The sequence below is a fragment of the Tachyglossus aculeatus genome, chromosome 18 (assembly GCF_015852505.1).
Source record: "Tachyglossus aculeatus isolate mTacAcu1 chromosome 18, mTacAcu1.pri, whole genome shotgun sequence".
NCBI classification, from domain to species: domain Eukaryota; kingdom Metazoa; phylum Chordata; class Mammalia; order Monotremata; family Tachyglossidae; genus Tachyglossus; species Tachyglossus aculeatus.
The window spans coordinates 37,988,844-38,015,266 of NC_052083.1; the positions used below are offsets into that span (position 1 = coordinate 37,988,844).

General features: G+C 47.0%; 1 protein-coding gene across 2 annotated transcripts in view; it reads left to right on the plus strand.

Moving 5' to 3' along the window:
- The first annotated feature begins 2,670 nt into the window (after nt 1-2,670).
- Nucleotides 2,671-26,423, plus strand: part of LOC119939982 (nuclear autoantigenic sperm protein) — a 28,448-nt gene continuing 4,695 nt past the window's right edge. Inside the window, exons 1-9 of one of the 2 annotated variants that reach the window (XM_038760056.1) lie at nt 2,671-2,778; nt 15,699-15,749; nt 16,284-16,394; nt 16,614-16,694; nt 17,836-17,945; nt 18,751-20,088; nt 23,783-23,862; nt 25,021-25,106; nt 25,264-25,337. In XM_038760056.1, the coding sequence (XP_038615984.1) occupies nt 2,747-2,778; nt 15,699-15,749; nt 16,284-16,394; nt 16,614-16,694; nt 17,836-17,945; nt 18,751-20,088; nt 23,783-23,862; nt 25,021-25,106; nt 25,264-25,337 (1,963 nt within the window). In that variant the 5' untranslated portion in view covers nt 2,671-2,746. The remainder of the gene's footprint in view (nt 2,779-15,698; nt 15,750-16,283; nt 16,395-16,613; nt 16,695-17,835; nt 17,946-18,750; nt 20,089-23,782; nt 23,863-25,020; nt 25,107-25,263; nt 25,338-26,423) is intronic. The other variant, XM_038760057.1, reaches the window with a different exon arrangement.

The following is a 26,423-nucleotide window of genomic DNA, read 5'->3' on the forward strand; positions in this document are numbered from 1 at the left end:
TGAGTGCTCTGTGCACAGTAGGTGCTCAATGAAGAATATTGAATGAATGAAGGCTCTGCGCACAGTAGGTGGTCAATAAAGATGATTGAATGAATGAATGAAGGCTCTGCACACAGTAGGTGGTCAATAAAGATGATTGAATGAATGAAGGCTCTGCGCACAGTAGGTGCTCAATAAAGATGATTGAATGAATGAATGCTCCATGCACAGTAGGTGCTCAATAAAGACGATTGAATGAGTGAATGCTCCACGCACGGTAGGTGCTCAATAAAGGCGAATGCTCCGTGCACAGTAGGTGCTCAATAAAGATGAATGAATGAATGCTCTGTGCACAGTAGACCCTCAGTAAAGATGATTGGATGAATGAATAGTCCGTGCACAGGTGCTCAATAAAGATGATTGAATGAATGAATGAGTGCTCTGTGCCCAGGAGGTGCTCAGTAAAGATGATGGAATGCATGAGTGCTCTGCGCAGAGTGGGTGCTCAATAAAGACGGTTGAATGAATGCTCCGCACACTATAGGTGCTCAATAAAGATGAATGAATAAATGTTCTGCGCACAGTAGGTTCTCAATAAAGACGATTGAATGAGTGCTCCATGCACTGTAGGTGCTCAATACAGACGATTGAATGAAAGAATGAATGAGTGCTCCATGCACAGTTGACTCTCAGTAAAGATGATTGAATGAATGAGTGAATGCTCTGTGCACAGTAGGTGCTCAATAAAGATGAATGAATGAATGAGTGCTTTGCGCACAGTAGGTGCTCAGTGAAGACGATTGAACAAATGCTCTGCGCACAGTAGGCGCTCAATAAAGATGATTGAATGAAAGAATGAATGAGTGCTCCACCCACTGTAGGTGCTCAATAAAGATGAATGAATGAATGAATGCTCTGCGCACAGTAGGTGCCCAATAAAGACGATTGAATGAATGAGTGCTCCGTGCACTGTAGGCGCTCAATAGATGAATGAATGAATGAATACTCTGCACACAGTAGGTGCTCAATAAAGATGATTGAATGAATGAATGAATAAGTGTCCCGTACGCTGTAGGCGCTCAGTTCAGACGATTGAATGAATGAATGCTCCGCCCACAGTAGGCGCTCAGTGAAGACGATTGAACGAATGAGTGAATGCTCCGTGCACAGCAGGTGCTCAATACAGACGATCGAGTGAATGAATGAGTGCTCCGTGCACAGGAAGCGCTCAATAAATACGATTGAATGAGTGAACTTGTACGTATTTATTATTCTATTTATTTGATTTGTACATATTCTATTAATTTTATTTTGTTAGTATGTTTGGTTTTGTTCTCTGCCCCCCCTTCTAGACTGTGAGCCCACTGTTGGGTAGGGACCGTCTCTATATGTGGCCAAGTTGTATGTCCCAAGCGCTTAGTCCAGTGCTCTGCACCCAGCAAGCGCTCAATAAATACGATTGAATGAATGAACTTGTACGTATTTATTATTCTATTTATTTGATTTGTACATATTCTATTTATTTTATTTTGTTAATGTTTTGTTTTGTTCTCTGCCCGCCCCCCTTCTAGACTGTGAGCCCGCTGTTGGATAAGGACCGTCTCTCTATGTTGCCAACTTGGCCTTCCCAAGCGCTTAGTCCAGTGCTCTGCACCCAGCAAGCGCTCAATAAATACGATTGAATGAATGAACTTGTACGCATTTATCATTCTATTTACTTTATCTGTACCTATCTATTCTATTTATTTTAGTTTAATATGTTTGGTTTTGTTGTCCGTCTCCCCCCTTCTAGCCTGTGAGCCCGCTGTTGGGTAGGGACCGTCTCTGTATGTTGCCAACTTGGCCTTCCCAAGCGCTTAGTCCAGTGCTCTGCACATAGTAAGCACTCAATAAATACGATCAAATAAATGAATGAATGAATGAAGAATGAATGAATGAATGAAGAATGAATGAATGAAGAATGAATGAAGAATGAATGAATGAATAAACAATGAATGAATGAATGAATGAAGAATGAATGAATAAATAATGAATGAATGAATGAAGAGTGAATGAATAAACAATGAATGAATGAAGAATGAATAAATAAATAATGAATGAAGAATGAATGAATAAACAATGAATGAATGAAGAATGAATGAATGAATGAAGAATGAATGAATGAATGAATGAATGAATGAATGAATAAACAATGAATGAATGAATAATGAATGAATGAATGAAGAGTGAATGAATAAACAATGAATGAATGAAGAATGAATGAATAAATAATGAATGAATGAATGAAGAATGAATGAATAAATAATGAATGAATGAATGAAGAATGAATGAATAAATAATGAATGAATGAATGAAGAATGAATGAATAAACAATGAATGAATGAATGAAGAATGAATGAATAAATAATGAATGAATAAATAATGAATGAATAAATAATGAATGAATGAATGAAGAATGAATGAATAAATAATGAATGAATGAAGAATGAATGAATAAATAATGAATGAATGAATGAAGAATGAATGAATGAATGAATGCCCTTCTGGTGGGCCGGGCCTGGGAGCGGCGCTGCCGCGCGGGCCCTTTAAATCGGAGGAGGGGGGCGGAGACCGGAAGTAGATGGGCGTGGCCTCCGCGCCCCTATATAAGGCGGCCGGAGCCAACGGCCCTTCCAATCGGCCATCTTGGTCGCGTCGGAGTCGGCGCTTCGCGGAGCCGCCGCGTTTCCGTCGGTCCGTCCGCCTGTCCGTCCGTCCCGGGCCCGCGATGGCCGCAGAGCCCGCCGCCGAGCACCAAAAGTAAGCGGGGAGCGGGAGGGGACCGAGGGGAGGGCGACGGGCGGGGCGGCGGAGGAAGCCGCCCTGGCTCGCCCCCTCCTAGTGCGGGGGGTGGGAGGGAGGGGGGCTGCCTGAGGGGAGGCCACCCCTTCATTCCTTCACTCCCTCACTCCCCCCCATTTTTGGGGGGGGGGTCAACCGCCATCTTGGTGCGGGGGAGCGCTTCTTTCCTTCACCCCCTCCCCCCGTCCTGAGGCGAGCGCCGGGCGCGCGCCGCCTCAGCCCAGATTTGGCGCCAAAACGCGCGCGCGCGAGCGCCCCCCCCCGCCGCCCCGTGAGGGCGGAGGTTTGCGGCGGAGGAGCGCGCGCGTGCGCATGCGCGTCGGGCCCGGGCTCCCTTCGTGGTGGGGGGCGAGGAGGCGGGGCTTGGGGAGGAGGCGGGAAAAGTCCCATTGTTCGCGGCCGGAGGAGGGGGCGCCCCCTGGTGGCGGCGGCGCCGGCCGGAAGGAGGGGGGCGCCCCCTGGTGGTGGCGGCCGGAGGGAGCAAAGGCGCGGGGGTCCGCCAATGCCCTCCAATCAATCAATCGTATTTATTGAGCGCTTACTGTGTGCACAACACTGTACTAAGCGCTTGGGAAGTCCAAGTTGGCAACACGTAGAGACGGCCCCTACCCAACAGTGGGCTCACAGTCCAAAAGGGGAGACAGAGAACAAAACCAAACGTACTAACAAAATAAATAGAATAGATATGGACAAGCAAAATAAATAATTAGGGTGATAAATATGTACAAACACATATACAGGAACCATGTGCTAGCTCTCTTCCTTCCTTCAAACCAACCAATCAATCAGTCGTATTTATTGAGCGCTTACTGTGTGCACAGCACTGTACTAAGCGCTTGGGAAGTCCAAGTTGGCAACACATAGAGACGGTCCCTACCCAACAGTGGGCTCACATTCTAAAAGGGGGAGACAGAACAAAACCAAACATACTAACAAAATAAAATAAGTAGAATAGATACGTACAAGTAAAATAAATAAATAAATAATTAGAGTAATAAGTGTGTACATACGTATATACAGGAACCATGTGCTAGCGCTCTTCCTCCCTTCAAATAATCAATCGTATTTATTGAGCGCTTACTGTGCACAGAGCACTGTACTAAGCGCTTGGGAAGGACAAGTTGGCAACATATAGAGACAGTCCCTACCCAACAGTGGATTTGTTAAGCGCTTACTATGTGCAGAGCACTGCTCTTAAGAGCTGGGGGGATATAACGTGATCAGGTTGTCCCATGTGGGGCTCACAGTCAATCCCCGTTTTGCAGTTGAGGGAACTGACGTTCAGAGAAGTGAACTGACTTGCCCAAGGTCACACAGCAGACATGTAACAGAGTCGGAATTCGAACCCAGAGCCCGGGCTCTTTCCACTGAGCCACAATGCTTAGAACCAGCCTACTGAGAGCTCACCTCCTCCAGGAGGCCTTCCCGCATTGAACTATGACTAGACTGTGAGCCCGCTGTGGGGGAGGGGCCGTCTCTGTATGTTGCCAACTTGGCCTTCCTAAGCGCTTAGTACAGTGCTCTGCACACAGCACTCAATAAATACGACTGAATGAATGAACTTGTACGTATTTATTACTCTATTTTATTTGTACATATTTATTCTATTTTATTTTGTTAATATGTTTTGTTTTGTTCTCTGTCTCCCCCTTCTAGACTGTGAGCCCACTGTGGGTAGGGACCGTCTCTAGATGTTGCCAACTTGGACTTCCCAAGCGCTTAGTACTGCGCTCTGCACACAGTAAGCGCTCAAATACGATTGAATGAATTTGTTGCCGATTTGTACTTCCCAAGCGCCTAGTAATAATGATGGCATTCATCAGGCGCTTACTGTGCGCAAAACACTGTTCTAAGCGCTGGGGAGGTTACAAGGTGATAAGGTTGCCCCACGGAGGGCTCACAGTCTTAATCCCCATTTTACAGATGAGGTAACTGAGACCCAGAGAAGTGAAGTGACTTGCCCAAAGTCACACAGCTGACAGTTGGCGGAGCTGGGATTTGAACCCATGACCTCTGACCCCAAAGCCCAGGCTCTTTCCACAGAGCCACACTGCTTCCCTAAGCACTGTACTCTAGTAGAGTGCACTGCATGCAGTAAGTGCTTAATAAGCACGATTGAATGAATGAGTAGACGTATAGAATCTAGTACAGTGCTCTGCACACAGTAAGCGCTCAATAAGTACGATTGAATGAATGAATGTGCCCGTCACCCTCTTGACCCCCTTCACCTCTCCCTCCCTCTCTCTTAACTATAAGGTTGGAGAAGCCCAGTGACTTAGAGCACATGCCTGGGAGTCGGAAGGACCTGGGTTCGAATCCCAGCTCCGACACGTAGTAGCCGTGTGATTTTGGACAAGTCACTGAACTTCTCTGCGCCTCGGTTACCTCATCTGTAAATTCAGTTGAAAGAGCTCGGCGGGCTTGGGAGTCGAAGGTCTTGGGTTCTAATCCCGGCTCCGCCACTGATCAACTGCGGGACTTTGGGCAAGTCACTTCATTTCTCTGCACTTCAGTTACCTCATCTGTAAAATGGGGATTAAGAATGTGAGCCCCATGTGGACCGTAAACCCGTTGTGGTCAGGGATTGTGTCTTTATTGCTGAATCGTACTTTCTAAGTGCTTAGTACAGTGCTCTGCGCAGAGTAAGCGCTCAATAAATATGAATGAATGACAGGGACTGTCCAACCCGATTCTCTTGTTTCTACCCCAGTGATCAGTACAGTGCTTGGCACATAAGCGCTTAACAAAAACACTATTATTATTCATCATTAATGACAATAACTCTCTAAGCACTCACTTTCTATCGCCCACTGTGCTAAGCTGGAGTAGACACAATAACCAGATCACACTAAGGAGGGAGAACAGCTATTGAATCCCCACTTTGTAGGTGAGGAAACTGAGTCACAGAGAAGGGGATAGACTTGTCCAAAGTCACGCAGCAGAAGAGTGGCGGAGCCAGGATTAGAACCCAGGTCCTTTGAGTCCCAGGCTCTTGCCTCTAGGTCACGCTACTTAACTCTTCCATCCGTGACCTGGAGTGGACCTGTCCAGACAGACCCTGGTGACCCTGCTCATATTTTTAGCTTCTTGTGAAACAAATTCCATGTGCATAACCCGCTGCTGGGTGAAGTGATTGTCTCCTTAGCACCTACCACCCTCCAGGTTCAGTGAACCCCTCCTCCCGTCAGCCTCTTAGATGTTTTCCCTTTCCATGGTTTTCCAAATCTGAACCTCTTTCTTCCTAGAGCCTTCCTGAAAACCTGCCTTCCCGAGGAGGAATATCATTTGATCAGGAATATCTACTGAGCATTTCCTCTGCACAGGGGCACTGTGTTAAGTGCATGGACGGGTACCTTAGCTACTAGACACAACCGTGAGACAGATATGTAATTAATTACAGATAAGAGGAAACAGTAGAGTATAGAGAGATATCATCATCATCAATCGTATTTATTGAGCGCTTACTGTGTGCAGAGCACTGTACTAAGCGCTTGGGAAGTCCAAGTTGGCAACATCTAGAGACAGTCCCTACCCAACAGTGGGCTCACAGTCTAAAAGGGGGAGACAGAGAACAAAACCAAACATACTAACAAAATAAAATAAATAGAATAGATATGTACAAGTAAAATAAATAAACAAATAAATAGAGTAACAAATATGTACAAACATATGTACATATATACAGGTGCTGTGGGGAAGGGAAGCACTGTACTAATGGCTAGGGAGAGAACAATAAAACAATATGGCAGATACGTTCTTTGCCCACAACAAGCTTACAGCCTAGAGGGGCAGACAGACATTGATATAAATAATATATATAATGTTAATATATAATTATAAGTATATATAATTATAATACATTATAATATATAATGTACATATATTACATATATATGTATATACACACACATGAATGCTGTGCATAAGTCCAATTTAGGGTGTGGATACCCAAGTCCTTAGATGACACTTCTCAATTATCCAACAGTTCTAGCAGTTAGGTTTTTACACATTTGCATGTACTTGGCTCCTGTTCTTTAATTCCCCAGCACCATTTTAATCCAAAATGTGTTAAGAAGGCGTGGTGTGGGACAATGCCCCTTATCTGCCGTACTGAGTGACCTTGGGAAAGTCGCTTAACTTCTGTGTCTAGTTTCCTCATCTCTAGAATAGAGATGTGAGCCTCTCCCTCCTCTGTAATTGTGAGCCCCATATGGGACAGGGAGTATGTGCAACCTGATTATCTTCTACCTACCACCGAGTTGAGTGTAGTACTTGGCATATTGTAAACGCCTTATAATTTTTATTGACGGACTGAACAGTTTGCCTGTTTAAAGCTTACCCTCCTTGGCTTGAGGTTGCTTGCTCTTCCAGTGCTCTTCTGGTCTCCTGCCGTTGTCTCAAGTATGATATGTCTTTGGCATGCGGATGCCGAAAGACATTTTGTGCCTTCCCTGAATCCAGGCCTCATTCTGGATCACTTAAATGTGAAGGAATTCATGGCCAACTGTGTTGCTGTAGCGTGTTTTCCCAAGCGCTCAGTACAGTGTCCTGCTCATACTAAGCGGTCAATTACCATTGATTAACCAGTGTCTGTAACTTCATATAGAGATGATTGATTTCTTGTCTGGTGTGTTGTAGAGCGGCTTATTCATTATTTTATATTTTTATATTATAATACATATTATATTATTATTTTGGTATTTGTTAAATGCTTACTCAGTGTCAAGTACTCTGCTAAGCCCTGGGGTAGATATGAGGTAACGAGTTCACAAACAGTCCCTGTCCCAAATAGGGTCCCTCCTTAAGTAGGAGGGAGAATGGGCATTGAATCTCCATTTAACAGGTGAGGCAACTGAGGCCCAGGGAAACTCCATGATTTGCCCAAGATCCCAGAGCTGGGATTAGAATCCAGGTCCTCCGACTCCCAGGCTCAGGCCATGCTGCTCCTGGAATATGTTGTTAACCCTTCACAAGTGAAGAGTGCAAGACGGGATGTAGTGGGAGATGAGACTAAGAGGGAGCGAGCTCATGGAATCTCTTAAAGCCAGTGTTCAGGAGTGTTTTGCTTGATGTAGAGAGGAATCGGTAGCCATTGGAGGGGTTTGATGGGTGCAGAATGTCATCTTGGGCCAGCACAGTGACCCCAGTGACATACAGATAGGAGATCCAGCCTTGAAGGAGAAGGCTGATGTAGTCCCCTCGATTCAGCAGTATATGATGAGCGCCTGGACCAAACCAGTGAGAAGCAGCCGGGCCTAGTGGATAGACCCTGGGCCTGGGGGGTCAGAAGGACCCGGGTTCGAACTCCGGCTCTACCACTTGTCTGCCCTGTGACCTTGGGTAAGTCACTTAATTTCTGTGCCTGTTACCTCATCTGTAAAATGGAGGTAAAGATTGAGCTTCAAGTGGGACTTGGCCAGTGTCCAACCTGATTATATACTATAGTATAGTATGAATATGCCATGCATATACATACATTGATGTATGTAATTCTATTTACATTCATACCTGTTTACTTGTTTTGATGTCTTTACCCCCCCCCCCCCCCTTCTAGACTCTAAGCCCAGTGTGGGCAGGGATTGTCTCTCTCTAGTGCTGAATTGTACTTTCCAAGTGTTAGTACAGTGCTCTGCACACAGTAAGCGCTCAGTAAATACGGTTGAATGAATGAATAATTAGCTTAATCTACCCCAGTAATTAGTACCATGCCTGGCACAGAGTAAGCACTTAACAAATACCGTATGAAAAAACAACAGGCGGTGGCCATTTGAGTGAAGAGGAAGGGGGAAATCTGGGAATTGTTGTGGGATTAAGCATGTGAGAGTTGAAGGACCAGGAGGAGACAGGGATGACACCAAGTGTACTGGGCTTCAGAGACAAGAATAGCAATAATAATAATGAATAATTTTGGCTTTTGTTAAGCACTTACTATGTGCCAAGTGCTGGAGACGATTTGGGAGGGAAGGTAAATTCAGTTTCAGACACTGAATTTAAGATGCCAGCTGGAGTCCATCTGGAGTTGTCTTTGAAGGTAGAGGAAACATGAGATGACGGAGGAGGTGTGAGGCAAAGCCAGGAGAGCTGATGAGCGTAGTAATTACTATAGTGTCTGAGAGTGGAAAACGTTTTTAATCCCCGCCCCACCCTTGGCGTCCTCATTCCTAGGCGGCATGGCTTAGTGGAAAGAGCCAGGAGACTTGTGTCCTAACCCCAGGTCCTCTGCTTGCCTGCTCTGTAACCTTGAGCAAGTCATTTAACTTTTCTGTACTTCAGTTTCCTCGTCTGTAAAATGGGAAGGAAATACCCATTTTTCCCTGTAATTGTCCCCTCATCATTTGTCCTCTGCTCTGCCCAAGTCAGTCTGCACACCTCCCTCTCCCACCTTGTGGTTAGGCTCCCTCTCCAAACATCTGTGGGCATATCTATAAGTTTATGCTTCTAGTTGGCATTCTCACAAAACCCAACATTGAGGGGACACTCACTGTTGCAATCCCGATGTCCAGTTTCCGTCATCGGGAGACCGTGCCCTAATTCTCCAACAACGATCTAGCCTCAACACGGTGATAACTGGGCATGGGTTATGTATAGAAACTAAATGCTAGTGCCACCATACCCAATATTACCAGAATGTGCTTTTGTCTGAGCCTTTTGGAAATTAGGGCACTATGGTGTCAGAAGAAACAGCTTTACAGAATGCAATCCCTGCATCTATGAGAGCTGGGTACATTTGATTGTTAAGCTACGAGCTAAAGCCCATCAGTAGTATGTATTGAGCGCCTATTGTGTGCAGAGCATTTGTAGGTAGGAAGTGCTTGAGGGACTACAATAGACCCTGCCCTTGATCTGTTGGGGAAGATAGAAAAAAATAACAGTATTTGTTAAGCGCTTACTATGTGCCCAGCACTGTTCTAAGCGCTGGAGTAGATACAAGGTGATCAGGTTGTCATCATCATCATCAATCATATTTATTGAGCGCTTACTATGTGCAGAGCACTGTACTAAGCGCTTGGGAAGTACAAATTGGCAACATATAGAGACAGTCCCTACCCAACAGTGGGCTTGTCCCATGTGGGGCTCACAGTCTTCATCCCCATTTTACAAATGAGGTAACTGAGACACTGAGAAGTAAGTGACTTGCCCAAAGTCACCCAGCTGACAATGTACATAGGTGTTAAGGGCTGAAATAGCAGTTGGGTAGGGGATATGAAGTGGAGAGATGAGAAATTATTCCAGATGGAGCTTTCTACCTAGATTTTGCAAATGTGAAGGGGGAGGGAATGGTATGGGAGTTTAGTGGCAGAATTGATGAGAATGCCCCCATTAGCTTGGGAAACCATGTGGAACAGGGACTGCATTCAACCTGATTAGTAGTAGTAATGGTATTTACTTTGCCCCAGTGCTTAATACAGTGCTTGAAACACAGCACTTAAGTACCATATTTAAAAAGTATTTAAAAAGTCATATGGAATAGACTAGCTTGGGGAGAATGATGAGGGTGAGAAATGTTTCCTTTTCGCAAGAGTATCTTTATATGGCACCTACACCAGTTACCGTGGCCTTTAGCCGTTTTTCTACTCTGTCCCAGTACAAAAAGTTGTGGTAGAAGCTAGTGGTTAAGTATAAGGGAGACAGCTGACGGACTATCTTTAAGGTCTCATGGTAGGGAGCTGTTGCTCAATATGGAGAAGCGCTTAGTACAGTGTTCTGCACACAGTAAGCGCTCAGTAAATACGATTGAATGAATATGGAGAAGAATGGGTAGTCTTGGGAGGGTTTTGGGGATTGGGGAGATGGGCAGAACGATGCTTGAGAAAAGCGATTGTGGCAGCAGAGTGAGGTATGAGATGGGAGGCGGAGAGATCAGGGAAAAGGCTAATGAAGTAGTCAAGCTGGGATAGGACATGCATGGAATGTTGGGTTGACTCTGGAAGGAGAGGAGGGTGGATTCTGGAAATGTAGAGGGGGGAGAATTCAGGATTTGGTGATTGAGTATGGGACTTGAAAGGGGAGGAGTCAAGGATAATGTCACGGTTTTGTGTTTGAGAGAGGAAGAGGGTAGTGGTGGTATCTGAGATGGAGTAGTTTAAGTTTGAAGACAGGAACCTGCGTGCCCTAATGGATAGAGCACGGGTTTAGGAGTCAGATATACCTGGGTTCTAATCCCGGCTCTTCCACTTGTCTGCTCTGTGACCTTGGAGAAGTCACTTCACTTCTCTGGGCCTCAGTCTCCCTCATCTGTAAAATGGGGATTATGACTGAGCTCCATGTGGGAAAGAGATGGTGTCCAACCCGATGGGCTTGTGTCTATTCCCAGCGTGTAGAACAGTGCCTAGCACAGTGAGTGTGTAACAAATACCATTTTAAAAAAAACCCTGATTGTTTTGTTTCTACTCCACTGCATCGTGCACGGTGCTTTTTTTGTTTCTTTTTTTCTTTTTTTAAGATGTGAAAGGAAAGGTAGGGAGTCTTGTTTGGAATACCTTGAATTGGAGGTGATGGAAGAACATTCTCGTAGAGCTGCTGTGAAAGCAGAAGGGGTGGTGAGATTGCAGAGGAGGAGAGAGGTCAGGGCTAGTGAAGTAGATTTGGGAGCCATAATGGTGATATTTAAGCGCTTATTCTATGCTAAACATTGGGGTTAAGACAAGATAATCAGCTCTGATGCAGTCCCTGCCCCACGTGAGGCTGCTAAGTTCGAGGAGGAGGGAGAATAAGGATTGAATCTCCTTTTCGTAGGCGTGCAAACAGACATAGAGAAGTGACTTGCTCACTGTCACACAGCACGCAAGTGTAGAGTCTGGACTAGCACCCAGACCTTCCAACTCCCAGGCCTGTGTTTTTTCCACTTAGCCACACTGCTTTAGCCTAGCAGTTGTAGAAGTAGTAGGATCAGAGTTGCTCTCTAAAGGAGTGAGTGCAGTAGATTTAGAAGGCAGAGCAGTGGCAGAGTTTCTCACCATGGGCTTTAAAGCTCTCAATCAGCTCGCTCCCTCCCTCCTACTACACCCCAGCCTGAACACTCTGTTCCTGTAACACCAAATTACTCTCTCCCTCCACCTTGTCGCTGACAATTGCCCTGGAATTCCCTCCCCATTCCTGTGGCAGACCACCACCCTGCCACCACTGTCCTCACCCTCAAAGCCTAATTAAAATCATCTTCTCCAAGAGACTTCCCCAACCAAGCCCTCATTTCCCCTTCTTTTTTAAAATTGCACTTTAGCACGTACTATGTTCCAAGTACTGTATCAAGCGCTAGGGTAGATAAAAGGCTATCAAGTTGGACTCAGTCCCTGCCTCAACGGTCAGGGATGGCAGTTAGAGAGGGAAGAGTGTTTTATAAGCCGGGAAGGGATGGGGATCAGACGCAGGTGAAGGGGATGGATTTTCAAAGCAGACGATGCTTATGTCGGTGTTAATAAGAATAATGATGACATTTATTAAGCGCTTATTATGTGCAAAGCACTGTTCTATGCGCTGGGGAGGTTACAGGGTGATCAGGTTGTCCCACGGGGGGCTCACAGTCTTAATCCCCATTTTACAGATGAGGTAACTGAGGCACAGAGAAGTGAAGTGACTTGCCCAAAGTCACACAGCTGAAAATTGGCAGAACTGGGGTTTGAACCCATGACCTCTGACTTCAAAGCGCGGCCTCTTTCCACTGAGCCACGCTGCTTCTCAAATGGGGAAATAGAGGATGCACCCACTTCTTTTCATTCATGGGAGCTAATAAAAATAATTGTGCTATTTAAGTACATACTGTGTGCCAAGCAATGTACTTACTACGCATAGAGCTAGATACAAGATAGGACTCCTTCTGATCTGATAATCTATCTGGAACTCAGAGCCTAAGTAGAAGGGAGAGGAGTCTCAAGGCACAGAATAAACTTGCCCAAAGGTCAGCCAAGCTTAGATTAAAATCCAGGTCTTCTGCAAGTCCATGTCTTTCCAATAGGACATGCTGCTTCTCAACTCTGATAAATGTAGAATTTTATTGTCAACTACTGACTTTTAAAAAATATTCATTCCTTCTTGTGTGTGACAGGCCTGTTAATTCAAGTACTGGAAAGCTTCTCTGTATTACTGTATGAAAAATGTAGGGTTGGAAGCTTACGTAGAATCTATATCTCATGATTTTGCTTTGCTCAGTGCTCTGTGAGCCTGATGCGGCCCTTGAAAAGCTGCAAATGAAAAAAGATGCCTGGAACTTTTGATAGTTCTTTTTCAAGATATTCAGAAAATAGTGCAGCCAGATTTGGGTAAACACATTTTTGAGTCATCTTAGAGCACGGTATTTCGACCACCTGTGTCAAGCTTCCCTGTCACCATGTCTTCCTACCTTATAAATATTTTATAATTGGATTTTTAGGTGTCTCCTCACCTAGTGTCTTGTACTCTCCCAGCCCCTAGTACAGTGATCAGCACGCAGTAAGCACTCTAAATATGATTGATTGACTGACTGACAATAATTTCACCATTTAAAAAAAATCATAAACATAGCCAACTTGAAAGCTTTAATTTCAAGAAGGCCCCTCTGTTTGGGGGGTAAATGAAATGGCTACAGGCAAAGTGCCAGATAGATACTCTCTTAAAGAGTAAAACTTAATTTCCATTTTACAGCTGCTCTTAGGTATTTTATTCCTACTTCAGCACTCATGTACATATGCTCCATACTGGTTCTCTTCCCCACCCTGCTGACTTAGAGTTTGAGTACATGTGGGACAGGGACTCTGATCTGATTGTTTATTTACCCCGAAGCGCGGTCTCTGAGTGCTTAGCAAATGCCACATTTATTACAATTACCAACTCTGTTACGTTGTACTGTCTCAAGCACTTAATACAGAGCTCTGCACACAGTGAGCGCTCCATAAATAGGGTCATTACATGTACTTTAATTCATACATGCATATTCAGATGCATCTGCCTGAAATATTTGTACTACCTGTTGTGACCTTGTTTCTTTGGCACTGGCATGTTGTAGCCAGAAAGGCTTGCTGTAATAGTAGTAATGATGGTATTTACTGAGTTCTGTTGTGTGACCATCCGTTCCCCCCCCCCCCCACCCCCACCCCCATGAGTAATGCGCAGTGCGAAGCACTTGAGAGTACAACAGAAGCACAAGCCTCATTCTCTGTCCAGGAATAGCTCCTTCTCTAATGGGAAATAGACATAAAAATGTTCACAAATAGGGGACTTGGAATAAATAATTGATTTGTTGACTATGTCTGTGTACCTGAGTACCGTGCATGGGTGTGGCCAAATGGAAATGTGTGAAGTGGCTACTGGGTTGTTAAGATTTGAAGTGTTGTGAAATAGGGACAACTTCCTGGAGGAGTTTGGATTTTAGGTGGGCTTTGAAAATGGGGAAAGCTGTTTTCTGGTAGGGTAGCTCCAGGTGAGGGGACCAACTTGAGTGAGGGGACCGCTACTACCATTGCAGACCAGCACCCTGCAGACAAACAGACTCACATTCTTGGACGGGTGTTCCCAAACTCTCTCGCCAAAAAGTATAATAAAATCATAATTATGGCAGAACTGGCTTGCTGGGATTGATTTGGAAACCAGGGTGGCAGCTTGGATGCTAATCTAGGGTTGAGAGCCTAGAAGGAAGCCAAGGATCGGGCTTTTTACTTAAAATTAGAACACTTAAGTTTGCTTTGCCTGGGGTTAAATGTTAGCGAATCCCAGTGAATTACTCATTTTTTGTTTGTACTATCTACTTTTCAAGCAAACTGGTTTGACTTTCGGGGTGTTGTGTGGTTTTTATAGCTGCTAAAGGCTTAGCAGGGAATAGTGGAGCTAATGTCAGAATTTTGGGGAAAACTTAGGTCAAGGCAGGTGACCCCCACCACAAAACTGCCAACCTCAAGGGCCAGAGTTAGGCCCTTAAAGCCATCCCTTCTACTTAAGGCACATCTCCAAGAGGCCTTACCGACTGGTCCCTCATTTCCTCTTCTCCCATTCCCTTCTGCGTTGCCCTTTATACTTGGATCTGCACCCTTTATTCACCCCTTCCCCTCAGCCCCATAGCACTTGGTGCATATCTGTAACATATTAATGTCTGTCTCCCCCTCTAGACTGTCACCTCATTGTGGGCAGGGAACGTGTCTACCAACTAAGTGCTCCATAAATACATTTGTGTGATATACTCAGTGCTATTTTGATCTGAACCACATGAGTTGCCCTGTTTCCTAGTAGGCTGAGAAGGATGCAGTGACACCCCCCTGAACCCCCCCAGTCCCTCGGTTGGGGCTTTAGAGCCAGTCATTTTAACTCCTTCCCCTACCTCCATGGTCCCAGGGCAAGCTCAGGCTTTCCTCTTGGGTGAATGAGGAAAGGGGGTGTCCCACTTGGTACCTCAATTAGGTGCAGGCCTACCCGAAACCAGCAAACCTAGAATGCGGCCTTTCAGATGGCTCCCAGCCTATATCTGATATTCCAGGTAGACCCCTCCCTGTTGGGAACCTCAGCTGCAAGGTCCTCTCCCCTCTCCCCCCCAAGCTCTCTTGGCCTCTTCAGAGGTCTAGTGGCAAGTGGATAGCAGGGACTAATGTCTGCCTTCCCCCATGAGAGAGGCCAAAGGTCTTGGGCGGGCCAGATGCCCCCAGGACAGCAGAGGACAGGGCTGATTTGGGAGCTGCATATGCATTGAATGGACCTGTCCACACCCAGAATAATGGAAGGGACTTCAGGATGCTTTGAAAGAGAAATTTTTGTCTGCCCTGGGTGGGTTAGGGGTGTTTGAAGAGGAGGCTAATAAATCTCTTGAGGGCCCTACCACTGTACCCCTTAAAATGTTCTGTTAACTTACTGTACTCGCGGTCCTTATGGATGAAGTGCCTGGCAGCTTAATCAACTGCCTTTTCCTTTTATAATTGCAGAATGGAAGAGGAGGCACCCGCTCCCTCTACATCTTCAGACAAAAGTGACAGGTAAGAAACTTTGACGATCTAGGCTGGATGTCATGCAGTCGTTGGTCTAAGACATGAACGAAGAGAAGGTGTATACCAAATTGGCTGGCATAATTGCCTCACCCTGACACCGGGGGGGAAGAAAAGAGTGCTTTTTGTACTAAACTGCAAATAGTGAAAGCCACCCTGGGAAGGGCAGGAGTGGAGTAGCAGTAGTAGGGAAGCTGTTGGAGGTTTTTGAGGAACAGATTGATGAGTGCCAAGGGACGTTTCAGGAAGAAAATCTGGGCAGCAGCACCTAGCAGGCTGAAAGGGAGAGAGGTCGGAGATGGGGAGACCAAAGAGGAGGAAGAAAGACTTTTGTGACCATCCTGCCTAAGGCGAGTGAATTAACGCCTCTTCCTGCCCAAGCTGTTAGGAGTTGGTTGTTCCGAATTCTAGGCTGACTTTTCTAGAGCTACATTCATTTGTGGGTGGTTTTGGCTTTTGGAACACTTCCCATTCTTCTTGTTGATCTTATTTTATTTTATTTTTTATGTCCTGTTTCCCTCCCAGTGTGGATGTGGACAGTGAAGCGAAGAAACTCCTGGGCCTGGGACAGAAACATCTGGTAATGGGAGATATTCCAGCAGCTGTCAATGCATTCCAAGAAGCGGCTAGTCTTTTGTAAGTGCTTGCCTCTGTTTCTAGTAAGGTCGTTAAATTTTTGTCCTGAACTAAGCCCAAGACTTGGACTGACACAGGGTGAAAAGCAGAATTATTCAGCTTGTAATTCAGTGATTCGGCTTGTAAGCTCCCCTCTGGTTCTAAACTTTGGGAGTTGATAAAGAAAATATCTATCTGCTAAGAGTGACTTTGCATCTCATGCCGTGTCCCTTTTCGCAGGGGTAAGAAATATGGCGAAACAGCTAATGAGTGTGGGGAAGCCTTCTTTTTCTATGGGAAATCTCTTCTAGAGCTGGCAAGGTATGTATATCAAACCTCAAGATGTAAAGGGGATACTATGGATCTATTTTAACACTATTGAATTAAGTGTGGAACCTTCTCTAGGGTGTAGTTTAAAGGGGTATTTTGAGGCTTGGAGCTAGACAGAATCAGCTTGAAAAAGTAAGAAAAGCATAAGCAGCAAGTTTTGGGCAAGGCAGAAGGTTGATGTGTTTGAAAAACTCCCGAGGAGTTCTTAGAGAGAGACCTCCCTTGCTCTTCTCCCCCTGGCCGCCCCAATCACCACCAAAAAAAAAAAAGGCGGCGGGATAGAGTAACAACAGATGCACCATATCTGGGCAAGAGAAGCCATACCAGGCCCCAGAATGTTTGAAACATCATGCACTAAAGTCTAAAGATAAGATAATTTTTCAAGGGGAGAAACTTTGGTGCCGGACACAAGTTAGGGTAAGGCAGAATTTTGTAATTTGGTCACCCCTGGATGATTGTGTTGATAATTCATTCTTTGGGGGCGACTAAAGTTGGGCCAAGAAATTTAGGGAAAAGAAATGGATAAAGAGATCCCTGCATTTGAGTTACATTGGTGCACACTGTGGGCTTTTGAGGAACAAAAACCTCATGGGCATAAATATGGGGTCTGGACAGCTTCAGGTGGTCTGTCTTCACATTTTTAATCAGAGTTTAAAACACTGGGCCCTGCCACTGTTACCTTTAAGTTTCTTGAAGGCCAGAACCACTTGCAGATCTCTCAAGTCCTCCTTAGTACGGTAGCTCACCTCAGTAGATCCTGGGGATGATGGTGGAAGAACTATCGACCTCCCCCTGAAGTAGTTTACATTTTCCCAAATAAGAAACGGCAAATGTGTGGCGCTTGTTCTGGCATGAAACTAAACGGTACGAGACTGCCCTGGCCCAGAGGAGGAGGACAGTCACGAGATGATTGTCAGCTTAAAGTCACGTCGCTTTAGTTTGCTTTAGCTGTCGCTATCCCTTCTTTTCTCCAGTGAGCACTAATCCTTCTGCATTCCCCACACTTGGCATCCTGTGACTCTCTGCATTCACGTCTTCTAAGTGGCACTGAGCTTACTTTGTAGGCAATCCCAATTAGAGGACCCTAGTTGTCATATCTTGGTGCTTTCTGTTTTGTTTGTTCTCCTCCTAGAATGGAGAATGGTGTGTTAGGAAATGCCCTGGAAGGAGTGCATGTGGAAGAAGAGGAAGGAGAAAAGACAGAAGATGACTCTTTGGTAGAAAGTACTGATAACATAGATGGTATGTAGAGCTACATATAACATTTTAGAGATGCCACGCTGTCCGCTTCTCGTGCCCACTTAGGGGCAACGGAGGGCCCGTCCCGCGCTCGGCAGTCTCGGCTGCAAAACCTGGAAGAGGGCCGTGCATGCAGAGGGTGCTTAGTTGGTGGTAATTGACAGCTGAAACCTGGAGCAGGCACACTCAGCTCGAAGCCTTTACCACCTCGAGAGGACGACTGCTCCTCGCCAAAAACAGAAAGCCAGTTCCCAGATTTTGTAATGCTTTAAATGAGGGTTCAAACCCAAAAGATTTCCTCGATCCAAATTTGTAAACCAGCCTGGGCAGCTTTGTATCTTTTTAGCAACGTATTGAGGTTCTGTGCGTTATTTCGTATTATTTGGGGAAGGTGGCCTATTACGGTAGCTGTCAGAATTCAAAGGAAGCCAGTAATCTGTGTTCCATTGCAGACTGAAATCTGTAGGGTTTGACAGAACAACCTTAGATCGGAATGGAAAAGCTTGGCATCTCTTGCTTTTAACCCCTGTATATGAAAATGCTCTAGTATAAATTGAGCATTACATAAAGTTGTTTGAAAAGAGCTTGGGTTCTTCGGGCATAAGCTGCTTAGCTGGCTGGGCCTCCATTCTTAACTTGCTTTAGTTTTCAAAGGCAAAAGACCAATTCTAAACTTTCCGTTTATAACTTTTCACAACTAGACGTTTGAGGGTTTAAGTGGGGCGGGGGGGATATTTTCAGTTTCCATTTATGCCTTTATCACTAAATTCGAAGAAATGTTTATGCTTCATGTTCCTTAATCATGTAGAGGAAGCAAGGGAAGAGTTGAGAGAACAGGTATATGACGCCATGGGGGAAAAAGAAGAAACCAAAAAGTCGGAGGGAGAGACTCCAGTAGAGGAAGAAACCAAGAAATCGGAGGGAGAGGCCCCTGCCGTAGAGGAAGAAACCAAGAAATCGGAGGGAGAGGCTCCTGCCGTAGAGGCAGAAGTCAAATCAGAAGGAGAGACTCTTTCTGCAGAGGCTGAAACCAAAAAATCAGAGGGAGAAGCTTCAGCGGTAGAGGCAGAAACCAGCAAATTGGAGGCAGAAACTGAGAAATCAGAGGGAAAGCCAGAAACCGTGAAGCCGGAAGAGGAGATTCCTGCAATTGAAGATGGAACCAAGAAATCAGAGACAGAGGCTCCTGCCTCAGGGGCAGAACTGCCAAAATCGGAAGAAGAGACCGAAACCAAGAAACTGGAAGAGGAGACTCCTGCAGTAGGAGGCGAACCCAAGAAATCAGATACAGAGGCCCCTCCTTCAGAGGCGGAGACCAAGAAATCTGACGAGGAGACCTCAGAGGAAGCAGAGAATAAAAGCGAGAAAGGAACAGAAGGAGAAGATGTGGAAATGGCAGACGCTGAAGACAAGCCCCAAGAGAAAGCCGGAACGCCAGAGAAGCCAGGCGAAATTACCGAAGAGACAACAGATTTTGCTGGACTGCCAGTGGAAGCCGAGGTACAAGAAACGCCTGTTTCAGAAGCGAGAACAGAGCCCGAAGCAGAGGAGCCAGAAGAGGACGGGGAGCTGGAGGAAAAACAGGGCGAAGGAGCCGGAAGCGCAGGGGAACAGCAGGCGGAGGCTGCAGGGGAGCGGGCTGACCAGGCCCCAGCAGAGAAACCGGCCGACAAGGGAGCGGCAATAGCCGAGGAAGCAGAGCCGATGGAGGTTGCCAAGGAGGAACCCGAAGAGCAGGCGAAGGAACGGCCAGAGGAGCAGGAAGCCAAAGCCGGGGAAGGAAAGCCATCGGAGACCTGTGAAGAAGCGGGAGAGGCCAAGCCTGAAGAGGAGCTGGGCGGGGTCAGCGAGGAGAAGCCAGAAGAGCGGGAAACTGCCTCAGAAGATGGTCCAGAAGTGCTAGAGGAGCAGCTGAAAGAGGGCCCTGTTACGGAGGAAGAACCAAAGGACGAGCTAAAGGCAGCCAAGGAGGAGCCCAGCACTTCCACCGAAGCGGCCGAGGCGACCCTAAACGGGGCGGAAAGTGAAGAGGTGGCCCAGGCGGCGGCCGAAAAGCCAACAGAAGAAAATGCCGAAGGGCCTGCTAATGCAGAGGAGGAGGAGGAGGAGGAGGAAGAGAAAGATGAGCTGATGGAAGAGGGAGAAGGTAACAGGGCTAGGCCAGAAGTCCAGTGGGTGGAATACGTGATGGATTTGACTCACTAATCATGGGTGAAAGTCAGTCTTCCATTCAGGATTTTCCGTCTGCCTTTGGATAAGGAAAAGGGGTAGCTGAAGAATTGAGATCAAGGGAACAATTTTAATTGAAAAGCAGCAAGTCTTCCTTAGCTGGCTTACCTTACCGACTAACGCTTTTACTAACTGCAAAGCAGAACCTCAGTGCGGACTGAAATTTGGCTAGCTCTGCCTAGTATAACCGGTCGACAGACACACTAGCCAACAGTGGGGGGGGGAGGCGGGAAGGGAGGAGAGGAGTTGGTGACAGGCAGCAAAGTGACTAGGCTGGCAGAGAATGCTGAATGGATGTTCACTTGCATGCCTCTGGGTTTATTTAAGCACTCACTTTTCACAGGGTTTATCTTTTAATCTCCAGTTTTAGGAATTGGGTGGGGGGCAAGTCAGTAGAATCCACTGAATTGGCGCACTTAAGCAGGCTTGCCATTCTGAGTAAGGGCAAGTGAAACTCTGGGTGGGGGGGGTGGGTTTTTTTTTGGCAGCTATGAGTTGGCTGTTTAGATTGGAGGTGGGCATTAGAGGCTTATTCACAGTAGTAAAACCAGGTATGAATTGGTAACTACGTCATCAGCTTCCCTGCTGCATAGCCGGTTTCCCACTTCATGCCGCTTCCCTGCTCTAGCTGCTAAGCTGCTGAATTTTGATCGGTTTCTGGTGGTCGTTTTTTTTTTTTTGTTTTTGTTTTTTTTAAATATATCAATGCTTCGTCCAATTTTTAAAGCAGTTAACAAAGTGAAACCGAGAACAAGTTGTTTAAGCCTCTGATAATCAGTCACTGCTTAGTTGGCACATCTGTCTTTAGTTGTGGTCAGCTGAGGATTCTACTGTCTGTACAGTTCATCTAACACATTGGCATTATTGTTCATGTGTACGTGTTTACCGGTTTGGACGGTCCCTGAACAAGGCTAGACCACTTCCGAGGGTCCCCGGGGGCCAAGGGCATCCCCAAATGAGAATGTGCAATAACTCTTCCCTCTTAACTTTAGAGTGCCATTCACTAGACACGAGCAACAGCCACGGAACTTCTTCCTCTCTGCCTCCTTGAGAAGCGTGGTGACCTCAGATCATCCTACTAGTAAACGCCCCCGGGGTAGAGTGCTGGGCTTCCAGATTCCAATTCCTGGGCGAGTGGTTGAATGCCAAGTGTGGGGCCTCCTCCTGCCTCCTGGGGGTGTGGAAAAACCCACTTTGGGCTTTGTTTCTGGGTACTGCCTGCTGTCCCTCAGGGCAAAGAGCTTGCAAGGGTGTAGTCCTGCCCTCAAGCTGGTGAAAGCGCCTTGGTGAGACTGGGTGGCTGTGTAGGGGGGTGGTTGGAGAGATCAAAATTCGCTTCTCTTGAAGACCCTGCGACGAAGGAGTTCAGTCACTGCCCGTGGGGCAGCACACCAGACTCCTCCAGAGACAATTTCCCCGCCTGGCTCCAGCCAGCTGCAGCATTAACTCGCTCTCTGGACCCCTCCTAGTGTCCCAGCCCTTCAGTCGGGGGGCTGGGCGTGAGGGTAGGATGTGGGTCTCAGGGTGCCTCTCTCTGTTACATCACCCCAGAGGGGTACGGTGCAGCCTCTCCGTCAGCGGAGACGTAGGCGTCGTTATGCCGGTCAGTTGGGGTTTGCAGCAATCTGACGGTCTCGTTGTAAAACAGCCAGCCGGATAATAATGGTGGCGTTTATTAAGCGCTTAGTATGTGCAAAGCGCTGTTCGAAGCGCTGGGGAGGTTCCAAGTGATCAGGTTGTCCCATGGGGGGCTCACAGTCTTAATCCCCATTTTACAGAAGAGGGAACTGAGGCCAGAGAAGTGAAGTGACCTGCCCAAAGTCACACAGCTGACAGATTGGCGGAGCTGGGATTTGAACCCATGACCTCTGACTCCAAAGCCTGTGCTCTTTCCACTGAGCCACGCTGCTTCTTGATGTTTTATTAACCTAATGAAACATCCAGGGCAAGTTTTAGGAAACTAATTTCAAGGTGGACGACCAGGTGGTTGACTGAAGAAAACAATGTCACAGGCCTCTTCTAGCCCATCGAGCGTAATTTCGGATAGGACTGGTAGGCGACTCGGCATCGTTAGGTCCCAGCCACCGGGCAGTGGGAAGTTTCCAAGCCGTAGGAATATGCCGAAGGAGTTTAGTAAGAGCTGGATTAGCGAGCCTTCCTAGAGCTTGTGGCATCGTACCCTGACAAAGGGGCTTGTGGAAAGCCCATCCTGAGTCATCAGGGGACGCACCAAAACTGGAAATGAACAAAACAGAAATTTAATGGATGATTCCTCTCCCCCTGCCTCCCGGCCTCCCCTTTGGCTAAGAGTCCACAGGGTGCTGAGACCTGACGAGTGGTGGGAGCACAGCTCGGCCCTTTAATCCTCCCCCCGCCCAATTCTGAAGCCCTGGGTGGGCTCGCTCGTAATAATAATAATAATAATAGCATTTACTAAGTGCTTACTATTTGCAAAGCACTGTACTAAGCGCTGGGAAGGTTACAAGGTGATCAAGTTGTCCCACGAGGGGCTCACACTCTGAATCCCCCGTTTGACAGATGAGATAACTGAGGCTCAGAGAAGTAAAGTGACTTGCCCAGTCACACAGCTGACAAGTGGCCGAGCCGGGATTTGAACCCATGACCTCTGACTCCAAAGCCCGGGCTCTTTCCACTGAGCCACGCTGCTTCTCAGGAGTGTAGACACTCCCTCTAGCCGGCTGGAGCTCTGTAAACTGATTGCACACTGGCGAGAGCTGCCATTCACGATACCTTCTCTGGCAAGTCCAGCCAAACCAGACTGAATAACAGTCCACCCCCGAGAGCGCGTTCTCACTCTGAAAGGTAGCGGGATGGACCCTGAGGCCGATCAGCACCCCCCAGCCAACTTAGACCTGGTGAGTACGGTGCTCTGCACACAGGAAGCGCTCAATAAATACGACTGATGATGATGAGAGTAATTCTCAATGGCCTCCATCATCATCATCAATCGTATTTATTGAGCGCTTACTGTGTGCAGAGCACTGTACTAAGCCAGGACCTGCCTAAGTGTAGAGTGAAGTGGAGGGGCCCGATTTACCGGACGGCCAGCGGCGGGGGGTGGGTGAGACAGCCAGGCCGGTTATCCGTAACCCACATCGGGACGGTGTAACCTGCCAAGGTCAGGTGGCATATGCCCCCGTCCTGGGGGTGCTGCTATAAAATGGCACGCAAAGAGGCTGGCGGCTCCTTGGTAGCCCCCGGGCAGAGCCCCAGATGCCACTGGGACCACCAAAGTCGAGGTTGGGGGCTGGACAGGGCCCGTCGACCTGAAGCCCCAACCAGTTTATAAGATCCAGGATGGCTAACTAAAGCAGCTCTCCTTTGCCCGCCGTTATTTTTTTTTTTCCCCTTTGAGATTTAGAACACCTCAGGGAAATTAAATTCAAGTCTTAATGTGCGTTTACCCTCAGCATTTGTCCGATTAAGTCTTCATCTAATCTTTTTTGAGTAAGATTAAGTGGCCAGCAGCGCCGATGACTGTAAGTAACGTCTTCGGGCTCGAGCTTGTTGATGGTGTGATGCGTCTCAGGCGGCTGTAGACCGCAGGTGTCGTTAGTAGCGTACTCATCCTTGAGACATTTAACTTGCAGAAACCGACGGTTCCGAAGAGGAGGACAAGGAGAACGACAGGTCTGAAGAGAAAGGAAATGATTCAACACTCGAGAACAAGGTGAGGTCGTGGGGGTTTTCCTTCATACGGCTCGCTCTATGGAGCAAGGACACCAAGAGAGATCTGGGCCCACTTATTTTTTTAATACTTACTATCTGCCGAGCGCTGGGGTAGATAGAAGGTCATCAGGGTGGACAGAGTCCCTGTCCCACACCAGGCTCACGTTCATTGAGTCCCCATTTTACAGATGGGGAAATCTGAATCCCGTTACGTACCCAAAGTCACACGGTGTACAAGTGGAAAACCAGGAAGAGAACACAGGTCCTCAGGCTCTCAGGCCTGGGCTCTTTCTACTAGGCCACGCTGCTTCCCATGGTTGTGCTTTTCTTCCCATGCGGAAAAGGGAAGGCCGGGACTCTTTGACCCCCATCGGTGGTGTGTGTGTGTGTTCATTGTGGAAGCCGTTGGCATCTGTCAAGAACACCTAACCCTAAAGTGATGGATGGAGACAGAGCTGGTGGTCTGGACTGACTTCCCCAGTTCTTGGGTGACAGCTCACCCCTCCCCCTTTGAAAACCCCAAGAATTGGGGTATTTGATGGTGATAATTGTGGTTTTAGGCATTTACTATGTGCTAGGCACTGTAGTAAGCGCTGGGGTAGGTACAGAGTAATCAGACTGGGCACAGTGTTTGTATTTGTAAGTTCTCACCCTTTGTGCCAAGCAGTGGACTAGGTGCTGTAGTCTGTAAATTGGATTCAGGTCCGACCGAATCTACGTTGATGTGACTTCGGGGGGCGGGGGAACTAGAAATTCATTCCCCTTTTACAGATGAGGATACTGAGGCACAGAAATCGTGCGGCAGGCAAATGCACAGATCCCCCGACTCCCAGGACCGAGCTCTTTCCACCAGGCCACACTGCTTCTCTTGCAGCGTGTGACTCTGGAATCATTGATAATGTCATTAATAATGAGGATGGCATTTGTGAAGCGCTTCGTATGTGCCGAGCACTGTTCTTGCAAGTAACATTTCTTGGTATTGTGAGTGTGGGCTGCAAGTTAGGCCTCAAATGTTGCCGTTTTAGCAGCTATATCAATGCCCAAGCCTCAGATGGGGTGGATTTATAGATATATAGCAGGTAGAAAGCCTCACTTGGTTTCTGTCGTGCCACCCTGGGTTATTCTTTCCACTTACACAGCTCGTTTACATACATTTTAGTCATTACAAGACAATGAAGAAGATGAGGTCGGAAACCTGGAACTGGCCTGGGACATGTTGGAGTTAGCGAAAGTGATTTATAAAAGGTAAGACCCACAGTTCCCATTGTCGCTTGAAAAATTCCCTCTGGGTGTTGGGAGGAGAACTTGGGGCAGCGGGCAAGCCGGGGCTCCATCCGTGGAAAGCGTGCGGAATGCGATCAGTCACTCTGGAGTTTCTAATTGAATTTACCTTGATTTTTAGGCAGGAAACAAAAGAGGCCCAGCTCCAAGCAGCTCAGGCTCATCTTAAACTAGGAGAAGTTAGTGTTGAATCAGGTAAAGGATCTTCACTTTGACTCGTTTCTCGTTTTTCGTTTCGTTCAGTGACTTACCAGTCCCCTAGAGAAGCCACTCAGGCGTGGGAGTCCGTAGACGGGTTGTAATCCTGGCCCGGCCACTTGCCTTGTTGTGACTTGGGTTGTCACTTGCTTTCCCTATGCCACAGTTGCCTCATCCTTAAACGGAATTCCATACCCTTTCATTCATTCATTCAATCAATCGTATTTATTGAGCGCTTACTGTGTGCAGAGCACTGTACTAAGCTCTTGGGAAGTACAAGTTGGCAACATACCTGTTCTCCCTCCCACTGTGCCGGCCCATATGGGATGGGGACTGTCCATCCTGATTGCCTTATATGTGTACCCTAGCGCTAAGTTTAATGTTGGGCTCACAGTAAGTTCTTACAAAGTACCACCCACCATAGCAGCGTGGCTCAGTGGAAAGAGCACGGGCTTTGGAGTCAGAGGTCATGGGTTCGAATGCCGACTCCGCCACATGTCTGCTGTGTGACCTTGGGCAAGTCGCTTAACTTCTCTGAGCCTGTTACCTCATCTGTAAAATGGGGATTAAAACTGTGAACCCCACATGGGACAACCTGCTCACTTTGTATCCCCCCCCCAGCGCTTAGAACAGTGCTTTTCACATAGTAAGCGCTTAACAAATGCCAACATTATTTATTTATAAGCATCATCATCACCACCAGTGCCAATTAAGCTGGCTTAAAAAAAAAAATAGTCTTCAGTGGGAAGAGTATTGCCCCAGCATCGTTTGCTTAATTCAGCCTCCTGGTCTCAGTCAACTCTGGAAAAAGTAGGAGGGAGATCTCCTCTGTTGATCACTGCTAGCGCTGAAACAGGTCTGTCTTTAAACTGTAGTGGTGATGTACGCTAAGGAGAACAGAATGCCCCAGCACTTCAGAAATTTCCAAGATTTTTCTCAGCTGTTAGCCGACTCTTCTTCAACCCTTAATTCGCAATATCTCGGTAGCGGGGCAAGACCCGAGCAGAGTGGGCTTTTGTTCTCTGCACTAGCGGAGAGTCCAGCACGTAAGAAGCGAGCCAGCCGGGAAGGGATGCTAAATCT